This window comes from Saccostrea cucullata, unplaced genomic scaffold (assembly GCF_032062105.1).
Source record: "Saccostrea cucullata isolate Sc308-1 unplaced genomic scaffold, CSIRO_AGI_Scuc_v1 ctg376, whole genome shotgun sequence".
In the NCBI taxonomy this organism is placed as follows: domain Eukaryota; kingdom Metazoa; phylum Mollusca; class Bivalvia; order Ostreida; family Ostreidae; genus Saccostrea; species Saccostrea cuccullata.
In genome coordinates this window covers 202,150-223,444 of record NW_026933720.1, presented here as the reverse complement: position 1 = coordinate 223,444, position 21,295 = coordinate 202,150, and the positions used below count along the sequence as shown (strand labels likewise).

The 21,295-nt window shown below is 32.6% G+C and overlaps 1 protein-coding gene across 4 annotated transcripts; it reads left to right on the top strand.

Moving 5' to 3' along the window:
• The first annotated feature begins 5,426 nt into the window (after window positions 1-5,426).
• Window positions 5,427-19,511, top strand: LOC134239059 (innexin unc-9-like). Of its 4 annotated transcripts, none has more exons than XM_062721206.1 (3): window positions 5,427-5,566; window positions 7,543-7,691; window positions 18,016-19,511. In XM_062721206.1, exons 2-3 carry the CDS (start codon window positions 7,675-7,677, stop codon window positions 19,334-19,336), a joined length of 1,338 nt encoding a protein of 445 aa, XP_062577190.1. In that variant the 5' UTR covers window positions 5,427-5,566; window positions 7,543-7,674; the 3' UTR covers window positions 19,337-19,511. The 4 variants fall into 4 exon arrangements, with proteins under 4 accessions (XP_062577190.1, XP_062577191.1, XP_062577189.1 ...); XM_062721207.1 differs by lacking the exon at window positions 5,427-5,566 and adding an exon at window positions 7,374-7,463; XM_062721205.1 differs by lacking the exons at window positions 5,427-5,566; window positions 7,543-7,691 and adding an exon at window positions 12,187-12,347.
• The last annotated feature ends 1,784 nt before the right edge of the window (window positions 19,512-21,295 follow it).

The following is a 21,295-nucleotide window of genomic DNA, read 5'->3' as shown; positions in this document are numbered from 1 at the left end:
GTCTTTCTTGAATATGTTTAAGTAAAAAAGAAATGACAACCCAAAAGAAAAAGAGATATAGGTATTTTCTCTACAGATGTGTAGTTGATCTTTTTGAAAATGGACTGGAATAGTGACAAAATATTGTTTTCGTGGTGGTCTACATGGGACTTGCTGTGCGATTGGAGATTGGTGCCAGTTTGAAAAGATGAAGGGAACCACACCAACTGATATAAATAGCCAGATATTAGCATATTTACTCCACACTTAAAATAGAATTTCATATTTTAACATACAACAACTCATAGTTAGAATCTGCTTGAAAATTACTTTTGAAAACAAAATATAAACAAAATTTGTTTGAAAATGAAAAGGGATCTCAATAAAAAGTATGCCAGTTTTAGCTTGGCGTGGGGTAACTTTTTCAATAGGACCGAAACATTATACGAAAGACCTAATGAAGCGACTAGAAATAAATTAAATGCCATCTCATTATTACGACATATCTGTGTACTTGCCATAATTAAAAAGATAAGACAATTTAACCTCCTACCCGGGATAAAGAGCACCTGTCAGTCACCATGTCCTGCTGTCAGTCGATGTACAGACCCTGTGTCATTGTATTCAACAGCTGTTAAAACCGAAGCCAGAAATGAATATTTATTCGACATGGAGCTCAAAGTGCAAATGCAAACAAAGTATACATACATGTATATCTTTTACACGCTTTTTCACACAGCATTTGAAGACCGCCTGCAAAAAGTTCTTTGTTTCCCTCTACCGACAGACTGGCCAGACTCAACAATATTCAATCTCAGAAAACAGTACATATTTTAAAATGCTATTACGATAGGAGACGCTCACTCTTCCATGGGACCTGATCCCACCTCTGATGGTTTTAAAAATCCACGTTTGTTCTGCTCCGAATTTGTATTATTTAATTGAACTTTTGAGATTGAATCTGTTCGTTATCTCCACGTATACATTTATTCAATGTTCCTTTTCTTCAATCAAAAAAATTAAAGCCATTTAAAATAAACACACACACGGTATTCTTGAATGCTTAAGTTAAACTCAAATTGAAACTAGATTCTAAGTCAACACTAAGTATTTATTTGGTAACAATAATAACTCAGATTTTCTGCCCTTAAACGCACAAAAGGTGAAGAACTTTTAAACTGACATAGAGATTTGTACCATTTATGTCGGTATGTCCCGTTTTTTTTATTGTTTACTTTTTATAATTGACAAATTAATGTCAATGAATTAAAAAATCCATCTACTCAATATGTTGAGATTTTAAGAGAAAGAACCGAATTTCGGGGGAAAAGATTGTCTATTGAAGAAAATTTTATGTTTTCTTCACATACACAGGGACAGAAATCTAAATAATCTAAATCTAGATTACAAATTAATCAATTACATGTACGTTTATCAATAAATTTCTTCGAATTCTCTCAGTAACTGCGTTCATGTTTCAAAGTAACTATTTTCAAAGCCAAGATTATATAGATTTTCATCTACGTGTACATTCTATTTACCTAAAAATAGTGAAATGAATTTTTTTCCCACAAAACTACGCCTACCTGGAGGAAATGTTGAAAAGCTTCAACTACAAAAATTGTGCAGCTTTTGAAAAGAGAGAAAAGTGTATTCATATAAAAGTAACAAAAGTAAAAATTCTTATTGTGAAGATCTAGTATAGACAGACATTTATTGGTGTATAAGATTATCCCAGATGTTTTGTATTGGCCTGTACATTAAATAAACATTGTGTTATTAGAAAGCCTCAGTGCACTGTTAATTCGCTGTACTGCAAAGGTGCAACAAATGCTCACTCCTTCGACTGTCAGTTTTCATGGCTTACCCGATGTCGACACGTTTGATCTGTCCTGACACCTTCCGCATACAAATAAAAGAATTTCTAAATTTTGCATCACTTTTATAAAATTCGAGAAGAGAAAACTTTTATTTTAATCTAAAGCAATGTAGCAAACTTCAAAAAACATTGAAAAAAAAACCCCACTAAATATGAAAGAATAAGCCAAGTAGGACACAAAAGTGCCTAACTTTATAGCCTGTGAAAGAAAATTTACATTTAACCTCAATATAATATTTTCATTTTCATTAAATGTGAAATTACAGTAGTAATACTTAAAAGTCGGATTGATGAATTTTAGATTGAGTTAAACTAACACGAATTCCTGAAAACACCAGTAACTGGATCAGATGCCATGAAAAAGTAATTTCAATTGTCGATCACTCTAACTCGCCGTGTGTCCCTTGTCTTTGTCTGGTAAAACAAAAAGTTCCCATGATGGTATAAATGTGTAAAAAGTACACCAGTCGACATCCATTTAAACTCATAAAAGGTACTACCGATATTGATGAATGAAGGATATGGAGATAACGAGCAGTATTCATGAAACAATACAAAATAGCAACAGAGCAAACACGGACCTCCAAAACATCAAAGGTGCATGGATCAGGTGCCATGGAGGAGTGAGCATCCCCTGCCGACCTGCCGACCGGACACACCCGCCGTGTGCTCCTTGTCATGATCGGGAAATAAGGGAAATATCCGTTTTCAATTCTGTGTATATATAATGGACAAACAATTAATGTGAAAAACGTCAGTCAGCATTTGACTCAACGATAAAAGACTTGATGGTAACCTGATAACAAAACTTCATTAAACAAAAATATCAAAAGTCTCGTCGAAAGTCAACATTTTTCAAATTTTAAGATGTTACATTGATGGATCTTTTGTTTGCCTGATCATGACAATAAACACAATGGATGTGAGGGTCGACAAAGGACGTTTTTTCTCCATGGCACTCGATCCTATTTCTGATTTCCTTTGAGGAAAGCTCTGTATTTTCTCTGCACTGAGTTTGTAGTTTTTTAATGGACTTGATTTTTGCTTTTTAACTTCATATTTTATTATGATTGGAAGGTTGTATTTCCGTCGGAAACCTTAAAAACCGAACCACCTTGTAGGCATAGCTCAATAAAGACCCTTACTACTCAAAGGCCCCGAGTGCCGAGAAAAGGCTTAAATCTGAAGCCCTTCACCATTATAAAGTGAACTCTCAATATGAGTGAAATATTCTATAATGGAAGGTAATAAGACAACAACCAATCAATCATATTTTATGCTAAGGTGGGGCCTTTTAAATGTTTTTCAATAACTTGTAATTTAGGAATCTTCTCATAAAGTACGAGAAAAGCAACAACGTAATTATTAGAGGATCCTACAATCCTACTTTTGCTAGTTTTTTTCTTGTTTGAGAGAACCATCGTTAAAAAAGAACTTTTTATATATCAACGTCTAGACTTGATATCGATGAAATATTTTATTCCAGTAAGTTTGGATATGCCAACTTAAGCCTTTATTAAGGCTTTCTCAAAATATAGAAACACGAAGATTAACTTTTGTACCGTCTCAGAGAGAGAGAGAGAGAGAGAAAGAGAAAGAGCATCTTTTTGATGACTGAATAAAGAACAGACATAGCAATGGAAGATTGATTTAAAAACAATTTTTTCCTAATGAATCTCAGAAAATTACAAACTATTCAAAATTACTGTAGCTTGAAATATATAGATACTTTTCAAAATGTATTAATTTTCCATTCATAGAATATGCACAGATGTCAAGATTTGTAGATCAGAGCTATGTTTAAAAAAATTCCTTGTCTTAATGATTTTTTTATCAAAGTTCAGATATGGTTTAAGCCCCTGAAAACTCAAGAAAAACTGGCATGTCAGTGATTTTTATGAACAACATAAAGATTCATGATTCCTTGGATATCTCTTATTCTGACATAAATATCATGTTCTGTTTGATCATCTTAGAATTGGTTTCAAAATCAGCGACTTGCGCATCAACAGAAACGAATGAAAAGCAAAAGTAGAATTTTTGAGTTTCTTGGCATAGTGTTGTGCATTTTGCAAATTAAAGTCTATACGTGTTTATTGTTACGCTTTAAAAACAGAAAATGTACCAATTTTATCAATCAAAGTTTACTTAACAAGTTTGCAAGTTCTGCTTTATTTCCAAGAAAATTGTAGTAACAAGGGCACCGAAACGTAGATCGTAAAGAGTCGTGATATTAAATTTCATTGCAAATGTTCTAAATAAGAATGGAGAAGATAACGAAATTCTAAACTAGCGATCGATCTAATAAAAAAAATACAAACCTGTGGATAGTTCTTTAACCCAGACTCACGTGACATGAGAGATGAAGAGTCAGGTACCGTAGAGGAGTAAGGATTCCCGTTGACTGGTAACAAAGGACTTAAGTCCTATGTATTGATCATGTATGCAAAACTTTATGTAATCAAATTTAGTTTAAACCCATGGACTTATTATGCAATTAGGCAAAAATTAGTCAGCCATAAAATGACTCAAGAAGAGCTTATGTATTACAATTTATGTTATATTCATTTTATTCCTTAGCCAGCAGTATACCTTCATAACCTGCAAAAGGAGTTTACATCATTCACACACTGAAGTGTCCACATATTTTATGGGGGTGGGGGAGGGGGGCGGTTGACGGGAGATGCTCACTCCTCCATGGCACCAGATTCCATCTTTGATGTTTTACAGATCTATGTTTGATCTGTCCAAATTTTGTATTGTTAATTGCACATTTTAGCTTTATTACTGTTCCTTATTTTCTAACATCATAATCAAAACGACCATAGAAGGTTTGAAATGCTGAGTTTAAATATGGTTGTTGAAATATCTGACATCAACTTACCCGTGGGAAGCCTGCTTCTGTTTTAAAATTAATTATACCCAGAACATAATCTTGAGTATCGAAAAAAGTTGACATAAACATGGTGGAATTCTACTGCATATACTTAATAGATGAAAGTTGACGATCGAAAAGCTGAAGTTTAATTTAGCTGTTAGTCGGCTCATACTGTCTATATTCAGTAAGACATATACAAACTTGATTAATTTGTGACAGTCTTAATGGTAACAGTCTTCTACTGTGATATATACAGTGACACATGATGGAAATAATTATTTTTAACTGATAAACTAAATGAGTGAAAAAATAGCTGATTAAGATATCGTCTGGAAATGATAGTTTTACATACTACCGTACATAATGAATGCATGAACTTAAAACCTTATACTTTTTGACCACAAAGTCAGTGAGATATACATGCAAATGCTCCACTTTCAATTTACAAAAGCTCAAGGATGACAGACATACGGATAGACCCAAATTCACTTCCCCAACTCTCAAATTGTTTGCTTTTCAAAGTAAACAAATCTACAATTGTGCCAAAAAGTTATCTATTTTAACATCAACATATTTTAAAGATGTTTCATATTACTTTAACACAACCCAATTACGCAATAACCAAGGGTTATCAAATTCTCCGGTTACCTAGACAGCGGGTATGTATTTATAGATCGAGGTATTTGATGTTTCAATACATTTATCTCTTTTTTGACGTCCTACTGTTGTGTTATATCTGATGTCGGGGTAAAACATTAGTTTGTTAAATCAAACTCATCCTGCTTCGTTACATGATGTTATGTTTTTATCTGTTTTGAGTAGAACTCCAGGTGAGTATCCAGATATCAATAGTTCTTGTTTACATATATCGCAATGATGTATTCATATATCTCAACTAAAATCTCTTCTTTTTTTGAAAAACGAGTGGGCCCATTAATCGAATCAGGATTATAGATAGTGATTGCAAAGTTTTTGAAGACTGATTTGAATATTGATTCTAAGTTAAAAAGAAGTGTTTCCAGATTGAAATTTTCTCTCACAGAAGTAAAAAAATGTATAAGAAAAGATAATTAATATTGTGCTGATTATAAGTTTAAAGTGTTATTGAAACTTTCCATATGATGTATATGTGTGGTCTTCCATCTCCACTCAATCAATGTATACCTACCACCTGCTGCAAAAGCAATGGACGATTAAACTATTTTACTATACAGTATTTTACTTTACTGAAGATATTTTAATGAACAGTGATTAATATCATAAATCTAAAAAGGAAATATAACACAGATCTCTGGAAACATCAGAGTTTGGATGAGGTGCCTAGAAGGCGTAAATATCTAAAAAGGAAAAATAACACAGGCCTCTAAAACATCAGAGATGGAATCAGGTGCCATGGAGGAGTGAGCATCCACTGCCGACCGGTCACATCCGCCGTGTGTTGCCTGTCATGATCGAGAAATTACGGAAAAATCCATCTACAATTCAGTGTGTATATAAAAGTATGAAAATAGTATTTTTTTTTAAAAAAAGTCATTCAGCATTTGACTCAATGATACATTGTATTTCCTAAAAAGATATCGACCATTGTTAATTTTCAACAATCTGTTAAAATTGAAATCACATTGGATATGGTTTTCCAATTGTTTTACTATTTTATTAATGTCGGTAATGTTGTTTTTGTCTTGCGTATAGTTGGAATAGTTTGAAGAATAATTTAGCCTCTGGTAGTCATCAAGTTTGATTAAATGTGTCCACAAAATGAGTGATTTCATATCGAATAAAGTAACTTATTGAATAGAGTTTATATCATATTTATTGTCAAGTGAATCTTTTTGTAGAAATCTTATTTTATTAGAATAATATTTTAGGAACATTACCATTGGCGTCAGGTTAAAGTGTAATTCTTTTTTGAAAATAAACTTAAACAAACCTAAAACGGAAACCACTCTACAAGTTATTTGTGAAGCTATTGTATGTATCAATGTCAGTATGTCGCCTTCTGAGCCTTGACCCTTTAACAGCTTAAAAATAATTAGATCTCTTAAATCTCGTTCTTTAAATTTTCTAACCACTTTTAATCAAAGGTGGAGTGTATGTAAGAGAGTAATTGGGTACAGTGTATAATCTTGCATTCAGTAATGGGTTCTTTTAAAATTTTCTGCCTTTTAAATCAAATATTGTTGGAAACCAACAGGGCCGAGAATAAACTGTTGTCAAGGACGCTTTTAAGGCGAAAAGGAATAAAACATTTATGTAAATATATGCTCTTAGAAAAATAAATAATGCATTAAATTGCCTACATTTAGAAAGACTTTGTTATACGGTTTGATGCAGAAAATTTTAAAACGAAAAGTAAATCTAATTTAATGTGAACACAAATACTACTGCACCGACAATACATAGTATTCAAGGTTGACACAAAAGCTGCTGAACAAACATATAACACAAAAATACACCTTTTCCTTCTTAATTCAATACAACAGGTTATTTTGTTTTACAAAGGCCTCTTTTCATTAGCGCTAAATACCCGTTCTGACTCAACATTTTAGGCATGAAGGGATAGAAATTTTGATCTTTCTTTTTAAGTTTTCATTGAGGATTAACTTTACCCGACCTATAACCGAAATTGTGACGTCACAGTAGCCTTCTTAATAATTGAGGAAAGAGAAGAACCTTTTCCTTTGTTTTTGTATAGATTATTTGTTTTTGTGGGAGACCTGATAAAAGGTTCGTGAGTATTGTCTATTAAGACATCATTAGAATCGTCTGCCGTGATCTATCTGTTAATAACTCTGCTTTCTTACAGCAAACGAGAGCCTGGTGAGAAAATGGCGGAATTCTTAGGTTGGGTTTGTATTTTTCCGTGCAATCCTGTATAGATACGCTTATGAATCTTTGAAGATGAACAGAAATCTGCAGATAAAGTAGATGTTACACCATGCTGCGGTTCAAAATGTAAGTACTTCAGAATCTTTAGCTGTAAATAAAGAAAACTTAAGTTTGTTTTTATCCAAAAGATTTATATATGCTCTGTATAAAGTTTACAAAATGTACTTACAATAGAAATTTTTAGCACTCTCTTTTACTTTTAAAAATAATTACCACATTGTGTAAAAATGTGCGAGGTTTATTAAGAGTTTTAAAATACTCATCATCAAACATGGAATGTGTTTATTTTTCTTCAATTTAATGACAATGCAGTGCTGACTTTGTTAAGGTTTATAGCAGGATATAAGGACAGTTTATATACCTTAACATGTCAGATATATGTCTATTTGTATGTGTTAGTTTAATTTGATAAAAATAAATCCTACAAAAGCATCGATTACACAATACTTCTTGGTGCTTACATCTATGTAGATTAAGGGCCAATACGTATTAATATAAAACTCCTTAAAAAACAAAGCGAAAAAAAGAAAATATTATTACAATAACATTTCTTCAATGAAACATATGGAGATAACGAACAGTATTCAGGATCAAAAGTCCATAAAACAATACAAAACAGAAGCAGAGCAAACACGGACTTCTATAAAATCGGAGATGGGATCAGGTGCCATGTAGGAGTGAGCATCCCCTGCCGACCGGTCACACCCGCCGTGTGCTCCTTGTCATGATCGGGAAATAATGGAAAAATCCGTCGTCGATTCAGTTTATAAATAATGGGCAAACAATGTGTATGAAAACATCAAACAGCATTTGACTCAATGATAAATTGTACTTGCTGACAAGGTCATTGTATCGACCATAGAATTTACGAAATGATAACTTCAAACGAGACATCTGAAATTCTTGTTTCATCAACTTGTTTGTCAATAATTTACCTCATTTTAGAAATTGATCATACGTAGAGCATTCTCTTGTGTATCGAATCATTTGAGATTTATAAACTCTATATGCAGGTGATGAAGGTATTTTGCTGCATAAGTAAGGGACGTTGACGAAAGAGAAGTTAAAGTCATCACGTTTATTAATGAGATTGGTCGTTAGATAACCAACAGTTCATGTGAAGAGAAAGAACGCGATCTCTCTATATCTTTAAACAGTGCACATTGTTAGAAAAGTAGGAAAATGGGTTCTTTGCAACACCAAAGGTGACACCAAGCATTCTCTATCGACCTTTCTCATCTGTCGAGAGCCAAGTGAAAACAAAGTAATCCATAGGTCTGATAAGTATAAAAACAAATGGCCTTGCAATGGTTAAGAAACATGTCAGTCGTAAATAAATCAACGATAGGTTGTATAAGCAAATGATACCATTATCATGACAGTAGAATTCGCAAATGCTGACATTAATTAAGCAAGAGTATTAAAATCATGTCAGTTGATATTACAAGTATTCAACTACCCCGTATTAAATCAGCTGGTCGCAAATTCTACGAAAGTTATAATGACTTTTGCCTATTAGATCTAATGGTTGGTTTTGAAATATTTTTATATTATTTGTTAAGTCGTTGTTTTTATATACCTTAGGGACCAGGCAAAATTTATCACAATGATGGGACCGGTACAAACGGGCATGGGACAATGAGTTTTTTCATCAAAGAAAACCATGAGACAAAACAATTTTTTGCATTAGGTACCCATGGGACACAAACTTTTTTTCAGTGACTTATAGTACATAACCCCAAAAAAATATTCATTTTATTTTTTAATAAAAAAAATTTCGAAAAAAAAAATCATATCTTTGAAACTGAAGTGAAGGATACATTTATATACGAATGGTAACACAATTTTTTTAATGGAAAATATTACAACAGATGAAAATCAAATGAACAAACCAAAAAACTTTTTTTCGATGTCTTAAATATCTGTAGTCTGAAAGACTCCCTAGTTTTGTTCGAGTTATCTCACACCAAGATGTAACCATGGGACAATAACATTTTTATAAGTCTTAAGGCATGGGACAGATATATTTTTAAATACCAAAGCCATGGGACAGGTACTTTTTTAAAATAAGGATTTTGTTTTGTACTGGTCCCATCATTGCGATAAATTTTGCCTGGTCCCTTATTTGACGCCGACGTCTTTATCAATACGTACAGTTTACGTCGACGGCAGATGCTTATTCCTCCTAGCCCCTTCTAACGTTTCCAAGGAGTTTGTGTTTTGCCCTGTTCACGACACAGGGGCGCGGTAACATATTTTATTTGACTTTACGTCATCACTGTATATACAAAAAGGAAAAGGGAACTAACGTCAGCTACTTACACAGGTTCATTCTCAGAAACACTACAGTAATTTCAATAAAATACTTTACAGTTAGTTGAATAGCGACTAGAACCATGAAGCAATAATTATTTTTTCACAAAAGATATAGTGCTCATCAATGTCATTAATGTATCGTTTAAGTTCGTGTTTTGCAAATCCGATATCCTGTCAGTTGCAAGTTTATCTATCAATATTGCATCAAAGATTTGATTAGTCAACGGTGTTTTCTAGAATAGATTTGACTAATTACTTTCCAACTCCTAAATTGCATTTTCTAAAATGCCGTCTAGCTGTTCTTGGCTAAGTCTTTTCCTAGAAGGGAAAAAGCCACAAAAACTTTTTTATAGCGAAGAGGTGCTATTTTTTAATTGCAAGTATCTAAAGGAAAAGATGGTTTTCGTGTAGGCTGGATCTATGGTCTTCGTTTTCCAGCTCCGGGAAGACTTCAAAATCAGAGTAAATGCATGAATTTTACCTTTTTGCTATGGACGACTCAAAGTACATCGACTTGCACGACTGGATTTAGAGTTAGTATGACCCATCTTAAACGTTATATAAATAATAGAAGTTTTAGGTTTATTGAAGAATATTTATTATAGTATGAATCAAGTTCTTAACTTAGTGGCTTCGTGGTATTTTCTTTGAAAAACGAATTATTTATGAGATCGATCCTGTGTAAATTCGGGCTGATATTGGTTCCTATCCTTTTGTATGTATATAGTAATCACATAAAACCAAATATAGTATGTTACCAGCCCCTGTGGTTCACGACTCGTATTCTTTTCTAGATTTTTAAGATTGATCTATGTCTGTTATCTTCTAAATTACTTAAACAAAATTGATAATTGTTTCGAATTAATGCCTTCTAGACTGAATGAAGACGAAAAAACTAAAAATAAAACAAATTATTTTGGTTAATGAAGATTATCCTTAAATCATGACATTACCTTTACTGAATGTTTTTTTTTTGTATTTTGAACACGGAAAAAGGAATACCTTATAAGAAACAAAGACCTTGTCTATCTAGGTATAATTTACAGAACAAGCATTATATCGTATACATTCAATAAATAATTTATCAGTCAATAATATAATTAAGTTCTTAATCAGAAGAAGTAAAGAAACAGTACCTCCTGGAGTCTCAATTTACCTCCATCAACCTCACTTTGACATTCCTCCACTGAATATGTCCAATGTCCACATTGTACTCTCTCATCTTAATTTTTCGATCCCGATTTTCCTTCAATATGATAACTATTCAGATTAATGAATACCTTAAATTAAAGTACCTTAAAGACTTACTTCTTTTTACTCACATTTTGTGGTATTTTGCTTAATCATTAACTCACTAGTCTGTCTCTGCATGACTAAGACCATTCCATGCATCTTTTGTTTCTGCTTGATTACATAATAAAATGTCTGCCTGTCTTCGAGGAACCTATGGAAAAATTAGGATGATGAAAAAATTCCTGTCATATTCGATATCAATAATTTTTTTGAAGTAAATGTGCTTTTAAAAATTTACAATTCCTACCATGGATACATACATGTACTGGAAAAAACCTCAACATACAGGAGCGACTCATCATGAATGTTGTACAATAAACTGGTCGACTTTTAAAGAATGGACTTATCAGTTGTTATTTAGCTGACAAAACAAACCCCTTTAAGAAGTCTTTTGCGTGTTTGCAGTACCTAAAGATGAGATTCACATGCAATCTTAAAGTTCAATTAAATGTGTATTTGAATAGGAAATAAAATGATATGATATAATGTAATGAATTCTTTTATTTAATTAGCGTGACTTATTTCTAAATTTGGTGAAAATTCAATGTATCTAGACGTAAGGTATACTATGATGGAATAGAATGTCATACAAGGTTCGGTTTGACACCTCAATGTGTGACAAATAAGATTACATCATAATCAGGGCTTCTGTAGCAATGAATATCTCGGGAGAAGAACATTTCATTTTGTCGTTTACTGCTTTCAATCGAGACTAGAATTAACAATACAAGACGTCTTGAAAAGATGTTTGCAGTTACCTTCATAAGTAATATCCTCCAAACCATCATTGAACACCCTAATAATGACCAGGTGGAACATGTTCGTTTGTTTATTACATCATAGTCAAGCGTAAAATAGGAGGCAGGGTTACAGTATGTCGTGCTACAATTAATGGGGGTAGACAGTATTCATAATTCTGTTGTGTCGAGGAAAAAAGAGAAAAACTTGTCCTCAAAAATGGACCTGGGTTTCAAAGAAGTGAATCGAAGCATGAGGAAACCTTCATTTTGTCTGTCTTTTCGAGACATTTTTGAAAACATTTCATTAGTTCATTAAAATGTGACGTGAACCCTGTGGAAATGTTATGGCATTCTCATTGTTTAAACATCATACGTAAGTAATTCAAGTAATTCTATTGTTGTTAATTATATCACATTCCTACAATCAAAGATATCAAATTTTAAGACATACGACAACAATGTTTATTTGGTAGAATAACCAAAAGCGAAATAAAATATCAGTTATATATATAACTAACAGTTTGGAAAAGTCAAGATTAGAATTGGAATTACCAACTATAAAATAGGAAAAGCCAAGATTAAAGTTGGAAAAGGCAACTTTAAAGTTGGAAGAGCCAAATTTAAAGTTAGAAAAGTCAACTTTTAAAGTTAGAAAAGCAAAGATTAAAGTTGGAAAAAATAGACAAAAGTTGAAAACAATTTTTTTCAGTTGGAATTGTCCATATCATTTCAGTTGAAAAGCCAAGATTAATGCTGGAAAGGCCAACTTGAAAAAAAATTACGTGGCACTTATACGCTTCCGTAGAAAGTAAACTCAATTACAAAATCGTTCAATTACTGAAAAATGTACTTCATATGGGTTGTTAAAAAGAATAAAACACTTATTGCGGCCTTCCACACATTGAATATATCGGACGTGTTTTCATCTGTTTTTTTTTCCACTGTGAAGTATTGGAATTACCAACTATAAAATCCAAGATTAAAGTAAATTCCTACATTTTGTTTATTAGAGCCAAAAAAGTCAGAAAAGCCCACTTTTAAAATCTTGAAAATTTACAACGATTTTTACTATGAGGTTATAGGATTCACGGAGCAATCCCTTGACGTAAGGCGACGTGACAACCAGATTTCAAATCCGTTATGCTTTGACGCAGTACTTTCCCTTTCTCGGATTTTTCTTATCTTTTTTCTACTTTAAAATTGAATATCTATATCAAGACATGTTTACCTTTCTAAATCTATAATGTCTTTTGTGCACATAAGTTTTAGCTTTTCTGGCCCAGTGTATTGATTCTGATATTTTTGAGATCTTTAAAATCGTCTATGCAGTAAATTGATCAGGTATGAAAACTATGCAAAACCATATAGGCAAAACGTCCATGCGATAAGAGGGCATTGAAGTATCGATTGAGTTAATCATTCAAAATGTTAATCCTTCCATTTATATGAAGTCACAACCATTTGAAAATTTTTGTCCTCTGTGTGTGTAGGAAATTCCCGGCAGCATCTTGAAAATTTTAATCTCTTTTTAGACATTTCACTATCTACACACATAATTTTACGTAGTGCAGTGCTCCATGACGCTCAATGACGTTCCGATTTTTGGCTGTGTTTTTACGTGTTGATCATTTATAAATGGCTATAAAACAGTCATATACCCTCCAATTTATTTCAAAATTTCTCCAAGTGACGTTTCATGTATACTTTAGCGATAGGTAAAATATCATAAATCTCTTTGCACTACAATTGTTCAATTTTTTATTTTAATAAAGATTCTTTGTAATGTAAACGTGCCAAAATGGAGCATGCTCCGTGAAGCAAGATTTATCAAAATAAAAAAGCCGTATATTTTTCAATGATCATCGGAGAGCACCAAATTTTTGTATATTTATTGGAAAATAGGTTAAGATTTTATCTGGAAAGTTTGACCGGTTTCGTGGAAATAGCGCGCTCACAATAGAACTTGTCCGCGAACTTTTCTAACACCCCTCGTATATAAGAAAAGTAAATTACAATTACACCCTTGATATCAGAGGGAATATCAATTTGTTCGTAAAGTTTTCGACTACTGGGTTCACATTTATGGTACTTTTTACAAGATCAAAAAGGACCAAAGTCACGATTTTAAATTGTCTACATATTATTTGAAATAAAGTCCTAAACTTTATTAAATGATTTACAAAGTCTGCCTTAATAAACCTATTTTTTAAGAAATAAAGCAAGAACTGAAAAGTTGTCATGCAACACGCAATGATTCACTCAAAGACTTCAAACATTAAAAGGAAATTGATTGACATATAAATGAAAAACAGGACACTTTTTCGAACAACTCTACTTCATGATAAACATGTAATCAAAGTAATCAAAATATTGCTATGGTATATTTATTACACCAGGTACGAAAACATTTTATATCCTTTACTGACAAACGATCAGCTCTCAAATTTCCTCCCTTTCTTTGAATATTTTTTTAAGTGGAAATATCGATCTAAGAAAAATTACTTCACAGATATTAAGGGGTCATAATACACGGACCTCTGAAAAGTCCAGAGGTGTGTTCAAGTGCCTAAGAGAAGTAAACATCCCCTTTTGACCGGTCACGCCTCTGTGAGCCCTGAGTATTGATCATGTAAACGGAACCAATCATCAAAAATGTCATTTCACGAACGTATTCGAGAATAGTTGATGCCTATGCCAAAAAGTTTGAAATTTGAGGCAGTAGAGAGAGAAAAAATGTGGACATAGCAAAAGCATTGTACAATGATGAAAACTTGGTTTAAATTTTTAAAAACTGGATATTTAGTGTCCGTTATCTTCACCCTTGAGAAGACGTTGATTTTTCTTTGGGTTGGAAAAACAATCTAAACTGGAATGGACATGCACAACACAAGGAACATAATGTGCCATTAATTGTTATTTTCATGATTGTAATTGTTCAATTTTTAAGGAACTATTATGACAAGAAAATTATGAAAATATGTTACAATATACTCATTTAATTAGTGTGTTCTTCATGTAGAAAAATATGATAACTAGTTTTGTTACATAATAGTATTTTTAAAGTCAGTGTTAGAACTATAGTAGTCGCAATATCTATAGGATTATGAATTAAAATATCTTTTTGTTTTGTAAATTTAAACCTTATTTTATAATTTCTTGAAAAAAAGTCTTCTGAAACTATACCATTTACATTCCTTTATTGAAAAAGTAATCAAGAAATGTAACCCTTCTTTTGTAATTTTTGATGAGTAATTTTAGAATTTTACGTTGTGCATTTCTTGATTTACAATTAAGAAAATGTAAGTAACGTGGTTTATAACTCTAGTGCAAATATAACTTACTGTCTCCTTACACGTTGTTCTGTTCCCCAGTCATCTTTATCATAACAAGAAGTCGATTAGCCATGATCCAAAAACCCAGATGCAGTCTTTGTGATTTAAATCCCTTCCAATTTAAACGACCCTTTGCACGAATTAACCTGATTAATACTAATGAGTTGTAAAAGATCTGCACTTCAACCTAATATTTTTTCTGTGATATATTTAAAAGTACATCCTCAAATTGTTTCTGATTGATAAACAGATTCTTTGTTTATCAATTGAAATGAACCTTCCTTTTTCGATTTTGTAATATTTAGAAATACTAGTAGAGATGACACATCTTAATAACTTCCATGAATATTTCTCATTTAAAAGCAAAAAGATGCTTGTAAAGACAGTTTTGTTGACTTTCTCTTTTATTTTTTTTAATCTTTTTCCTTGTTTATTTTTCTTTTCTTTTCCTGAATTTTATTTTAAAGTGCTATTCGATAGCACTGAAAATAAAAATGAAAATGGACAACGTTCAAACTAGACCTACATAAACTTTAATTGACCTCTTAGACAAACGGCATTTCGAGTTCATGTACTTTTCTGCTTATATTTTTTTTAACTATTTACTATCTGCACTTTTCAATATCCTTTGTTCTATTTGACTTTTTTTTTAAATCGTACAAGGGATATTCCAAATTGAAAAGTTTAGATTGGCGTAAGGGAAGTAACTAAGAAATCTTATGGAAAGAAGATCGGCCATGTTGAGTAACATTTATAATTAGCAAATGAAAAATTATATGCCAAATAAAGTACAAAGTTTTATCAAAATGATTTTTCATTTGATTACTAGTATTTACATCCACAGAAACAACATAGCTTTTTTAAAATAGATTATTTGATGAGGAAATGTATTTGTAAATACTAAAGAGAATGGCGGGAATCAGTGACTCATGATATAGGCCCTGTACTCATTTTAATTAAATTTAGAGATAAATATTTTTAAATTCTTCCAAACATCCTTAGAAAAACAGAAGGTGTAGTGACATCAAACAGGCTTGCTCAAGATATCATTCAGATTAGAATATCTTTACCTAAAATTAATTCAAAGCGTAGGTTTGCCAGCCGAAGACAATTGTGGCTCTTTAAATCTTTATTAATTGTGGATCCTTTGTCTTAAATCCCACATCATATATGTATTGTTATCTTAACAAGTGTACAATTATACAGGAGTAATTGGGTATCACTTAATTAATCTCCTGCCTAGTAGTATTGGAATTAACGAGCAGGATCACTGAGCTGTGAACTCATGACTCTAAGACATGGCCGACAAAGCTAGCGGCGATCGAACCCCGCTTCCATGTGTAAACAAATATCGATGGATTGGGTTTCCTTACGGAACCAAATGGTGATGCTTCATGTATTGTTTTAAATGGATGACTTTCCAAATGTAAACCATGCCTCTCGTTACTTTGTAAGTACTCCACAGTGATTTTTGTCCCCAATTGTTGATAATGACCTTAGTTATTTTATAACAATACATTGTGATGATCTCTACTTCTTGGAGTCTTTCTTGAATGAATTGCATAAAATGTATTCCAACTTTTTTGTTAAGAAACCCAAAGGTTTACGTGAAAATTTTTAACTGTATAAGATATGTGTACTGCTTGATAAATTAAGCATGTTTCTTATAATCATTATGTCAGTTCGATGACAGATATGTTTTTTTGAAGAAACGGATGGTTCATGTAATGAGGTGTCAGAGAGAGTTAGTTGTATACTTCTTTTGCTGCTTAAACCATAATTTGGGAATCACTTGGTTTTGTTGCTCAATGTGTTCAGCAATTTTAAAAGTAAAAGGGCTGAGCAACAGAAGTGGAAGGGTGCACTCTGTTGGATTATATTTTACAAATATAAACGATCCATAACGCAAGACCCTTAACCGAGTAACAAGCTCCATGTTAACAATAAAATAAGCATTAAATAAACACTGATAAAACAGAACCACAGATCACTTACTGAAGTGTAGATGTACTGCATTGCTATGGATGTAGGAAATGGGCTCAAATTTTACATAAAGGACAAAAAATAATACTTAATCATTCTTTATGGATTATTGTTCCTAGTATTAAGAACTATGGAACAAAATAAGGTTATTTTGAGTCTCTTCTCTGTCAACCTCTATCTTGAATTTTAAAAACCTACATATCTTTAAGAAAACATGTTATGATAATCATATCTATACGAACGACTTCATTCAGAATTTGATGTAGTCTAGCTTCTCACGTAGTAAAATTTTCGAAATAAACAAAAAATGTAGATGCTAAATATAAGAAGTTATATCGGTATTAAAGATATTCGAATAAAAATTTACATAAAATCTCGTAACATTACATTTAGATTAAAGCATAAAACAATGTAAAATTTCATTTTGATAACACCACAAAAAATTAAATTCAGATAAATCATCTGAAAACAATGGAACATAATCAGATTCATCTCAATATCCTTTAATACTGACTTTACTTTTCCGTAATATGGAATGACTGCTTTCGTCACACGTCAAATGACGTTGTCAAGTGACGGAATCAATGTTAAGGTGTTTTTAAAAGATGTAAATTTGTTTGCAACAGGCAAGCAGAAACTGTATTTTGAAAGATTTTGATCCAGGATTTTTCTTTATATTTATTATAAGTGAGTGAATTAAGAAAATGTTATTTTTATATTTTCCAGATTGGACCACATTTTGGGACCCGTGGGGGTGTACGAAGGAATTCGATCAGTTCACGACGACAATTACATTGACCGACTTAGTCATTACTACACAGTTATCTTTCTTTTGTTTATGCAAATCACCGTGGCAACAAATGAGTATGTTGGAGACCCTATCCATTGTTTCTGTCCCACTGAATTTACTGAAAACGAGGTTGATTACACAAACTTTGTATGTTGGGTGTCCAACACCTACCATATCCCATTCTCAAAACAGATTCCAGCTAACTATGAGGTTCGAAGAAATGATGAAATAACGTATTATCAATGGGTTCCGCTAATCCTTCTGTTAATGGCATTTCTTTTCAAAATGCCAAGGAATATATGGAAGTATTTCGCTTACACCCATTCTGGGATAGGTTTGAAAAAGATGATAGACTTAGTCAAATCGACACAAAATGACACGCCAGAAGAGCGCGAAAAGAAACTTCACTCGGTGGCTAAATTCATCGACTTGTGGATGAGCAAGACAGCCCATCATCGCGCGGGATGTTTCCCTAGCCACCGCTCAAAAGTCGCCACGTACTTTGGATTAGGTATTGGGCGACACTATGGGAACTATTTAGTATTCCTTTGTTTGTTTACTAAATGCCTATTCCTTATAAATGCTGTTGGACAGCTTTTCTTCCTGAACGAGTTTCTGGGAAGTGATAAGTTCTATATATATGGATACGAAGTGGTTCAGTCCATTTTGACAGAAAATGACTGGACAAGAACACACCGTTTTCCAAGGGTAACTTTATGCGACTTTGATCTCCGTCAAATGACCAATGTTCAACGTTGGACCTTACAATGTGTTCTTCCAGTGAATCTCTATAACGAAAAATTCTTCATCTTCCTTTGGTTTTGGATCACCATAGTGGCGATACTGACCCTATTTAACGTGCTCTACTCTATACTTCTAATTGCTGTACCAAATAACCGTAAGAGCTTCATTAAGAAGTATCTTAAATTCATTGATGCTTATGACGATAAAAATAAGGATTTATTCACACAGAAATTAACAAAACAATTTGTAGAAAACTATCTACGATTAGATGGCATTTTTCTTCTGAAGGTGATCACAGCTAATACGAATACTGTGATGGTAACAGACATCATCCGGAGACTATTTGACATTTACCGGAAGCGGCAATTTCATATGGAGACAAATGGCGTCTCTCACACAGTGCATGGGTACGGAGAACCGGAAACACGTCATCATGTCACTCCCCTTAAAGGGTGTGTCGTGCACCTGAGTGAGGACGACATGCCTAAATCATATATGGAAAGTTTTGTCTGATTTTATGCATTTATTTGATTTGCATATAGTCTTTTTTGATATTACAAGCTTTCATTTTTGTTAAATTATTTTTCTTGCTGTATGTGCATTGAATTGTTTGTTGGATGTGCTTGCAATTTTGAAGTGCAGATGTTGGCATAATGTCATACATTTTTATTAAATGAAGAAAAAATTTTGTAATACAATGACTTGCTTTTCTTCCAAAGAATATCATTGTATTAGTAAAATAGTAATTACCTATATTTTGCAAAAAGTAATTTGTTCATTTTATGAAACACTTTCAATATTGTTTGCGTATTTTCTCAATTTTGCTATGAGCGATACATTTTTAAAGTAATTAATTGCAAAAATTTACTTTACATATTTAAGGTTTTTCAAAACACATCACCCAAAACAGTACTATAACAGATCGAAAAATAACATCGAATGCAGAAAAAAAAATGAATATTTTTTACAGTTCTCCAGATTTTAAGCATCATTGTTTATTAATATGAAGATACAGAGACTATCACTCTATGTGAAGTTGTAATGTTAAAGCCCAATTGAGACAATGTATGCAAAAACACCCTTAAAAGAGGACCATTCTTCTAACGCTATTTTGTTCTTGTTCCCAGTAAAGTAATCGAGTCTGTCCATATATCGACAGACTAGCAATAACGTTAGTGGTTCTAAATAAGAGGTGTGACATTTTACATGAGCAATAGTCAACTCACACACTGAAACAATATTGCCTCACTGATAATCTCATTTGCTGTGACGGAGCCCCCAGAATATATCGCTCATTAAAAATTGAGAGCCAGTAAAATCTAGTGATGGACGACGTTTAAGAAAAAGGAGACCTAAAATCAATGAATTTTCTATACAGAGAACTTAGTTTTCTGTGAGTTTTATTTTCTAAACCGTCCAAACACAGTTTATTAGAAAATAAATATCAGAGCTGGTTAACCTAAAACACCGGATTCACAGTATGTACATTTGTCCAAGAAAATGTTTTGTGGGTTTTGTACCAAATCATTTAGATCCGTTGGATATCGAGAATTAAGGAATCATTTCCTTATATTTTACATATTGGCAGATCGTCAGGGAACATTTCCTCGTCAGTAATATTCGAGAACTTTGCTTTTTGACATGATCGCTTTTTACTGGTCTGATTTCTTCCTAACTATATTCAGAATTTCACTCAAAGCAATCTCAGTATTTGGCTTTAAATTAAGATGGAATAAACAAAATGCTCTGTCCATCAGAGAAAGAAGGGTTTATATGAATTTAACTAAGTGAAAGTGACTGAACAGGAAATTGATCAACTTTAAGAGTATAGCCTTATGAAACAAGCATAAAAAGCTAAAATGATGTTCAGTAGCTTACTAGAAAGAGCAGATTATGATGACAATTGCTAATAAAGATCACTTTTAACAAATTAACCTGATATTGAATAACGTTAATTTAATGGAGAACTTAATCTAAGTAGGATATAGGCTTCAGACGCATAAATCCATGAACTGCAGATTCTACTAGAAATCGAACTGATCTCTGTCCTATGAGAGGTTAAACGCAAAATCGGTCAATCATTATTTTGCATTGTGTTCAATTAAGAGGTGTTTCTTTGCGAGTTATAACTCATATTGAGTTAAACTTGCAAAGAACTTCACTTGCTTGTGTAGGGCTGCAGATCCAGACATGTACTCTGTACTTAGGTTTCGAGCAGCAAAAGAATTAACGCACAACCAGCAGGGGACCTCGATTCATTCGGTCTCCTTTAAGGTCGTGTCTTACGTCCCACAGTGGAATTAAACCAGCGACAAAAGGATGAACGCCTTACTCTGTGAATCTACAGCAAATACTCTAAAAACTGTTTTTGGTCTCCATTGTTTTCCTCAAGAAAAGTCAAAAGTGACAGATGGGTGGTTAACATTATAGAGGGTGTCCGTAAATACACGGTAAAAACAAGGAAAATTGTCT

What these genes read in the sequence shown, in the direction of transcription:
- LOC134239059 (XM_062721205.1), top strand. Translation starts at nt 12,319, where the DNA reads ATGGCATTCTCATTGTTTAAACATCATAC. An exon ending in TCATTGTTTAAACATCATAC is followed by an intron (nt 12,348 to 18,015) that starts GTAAGTAATTCA and finishes TATATTTTCCAG; the next exon opens with ATTGGACCACATTTTGGGAC.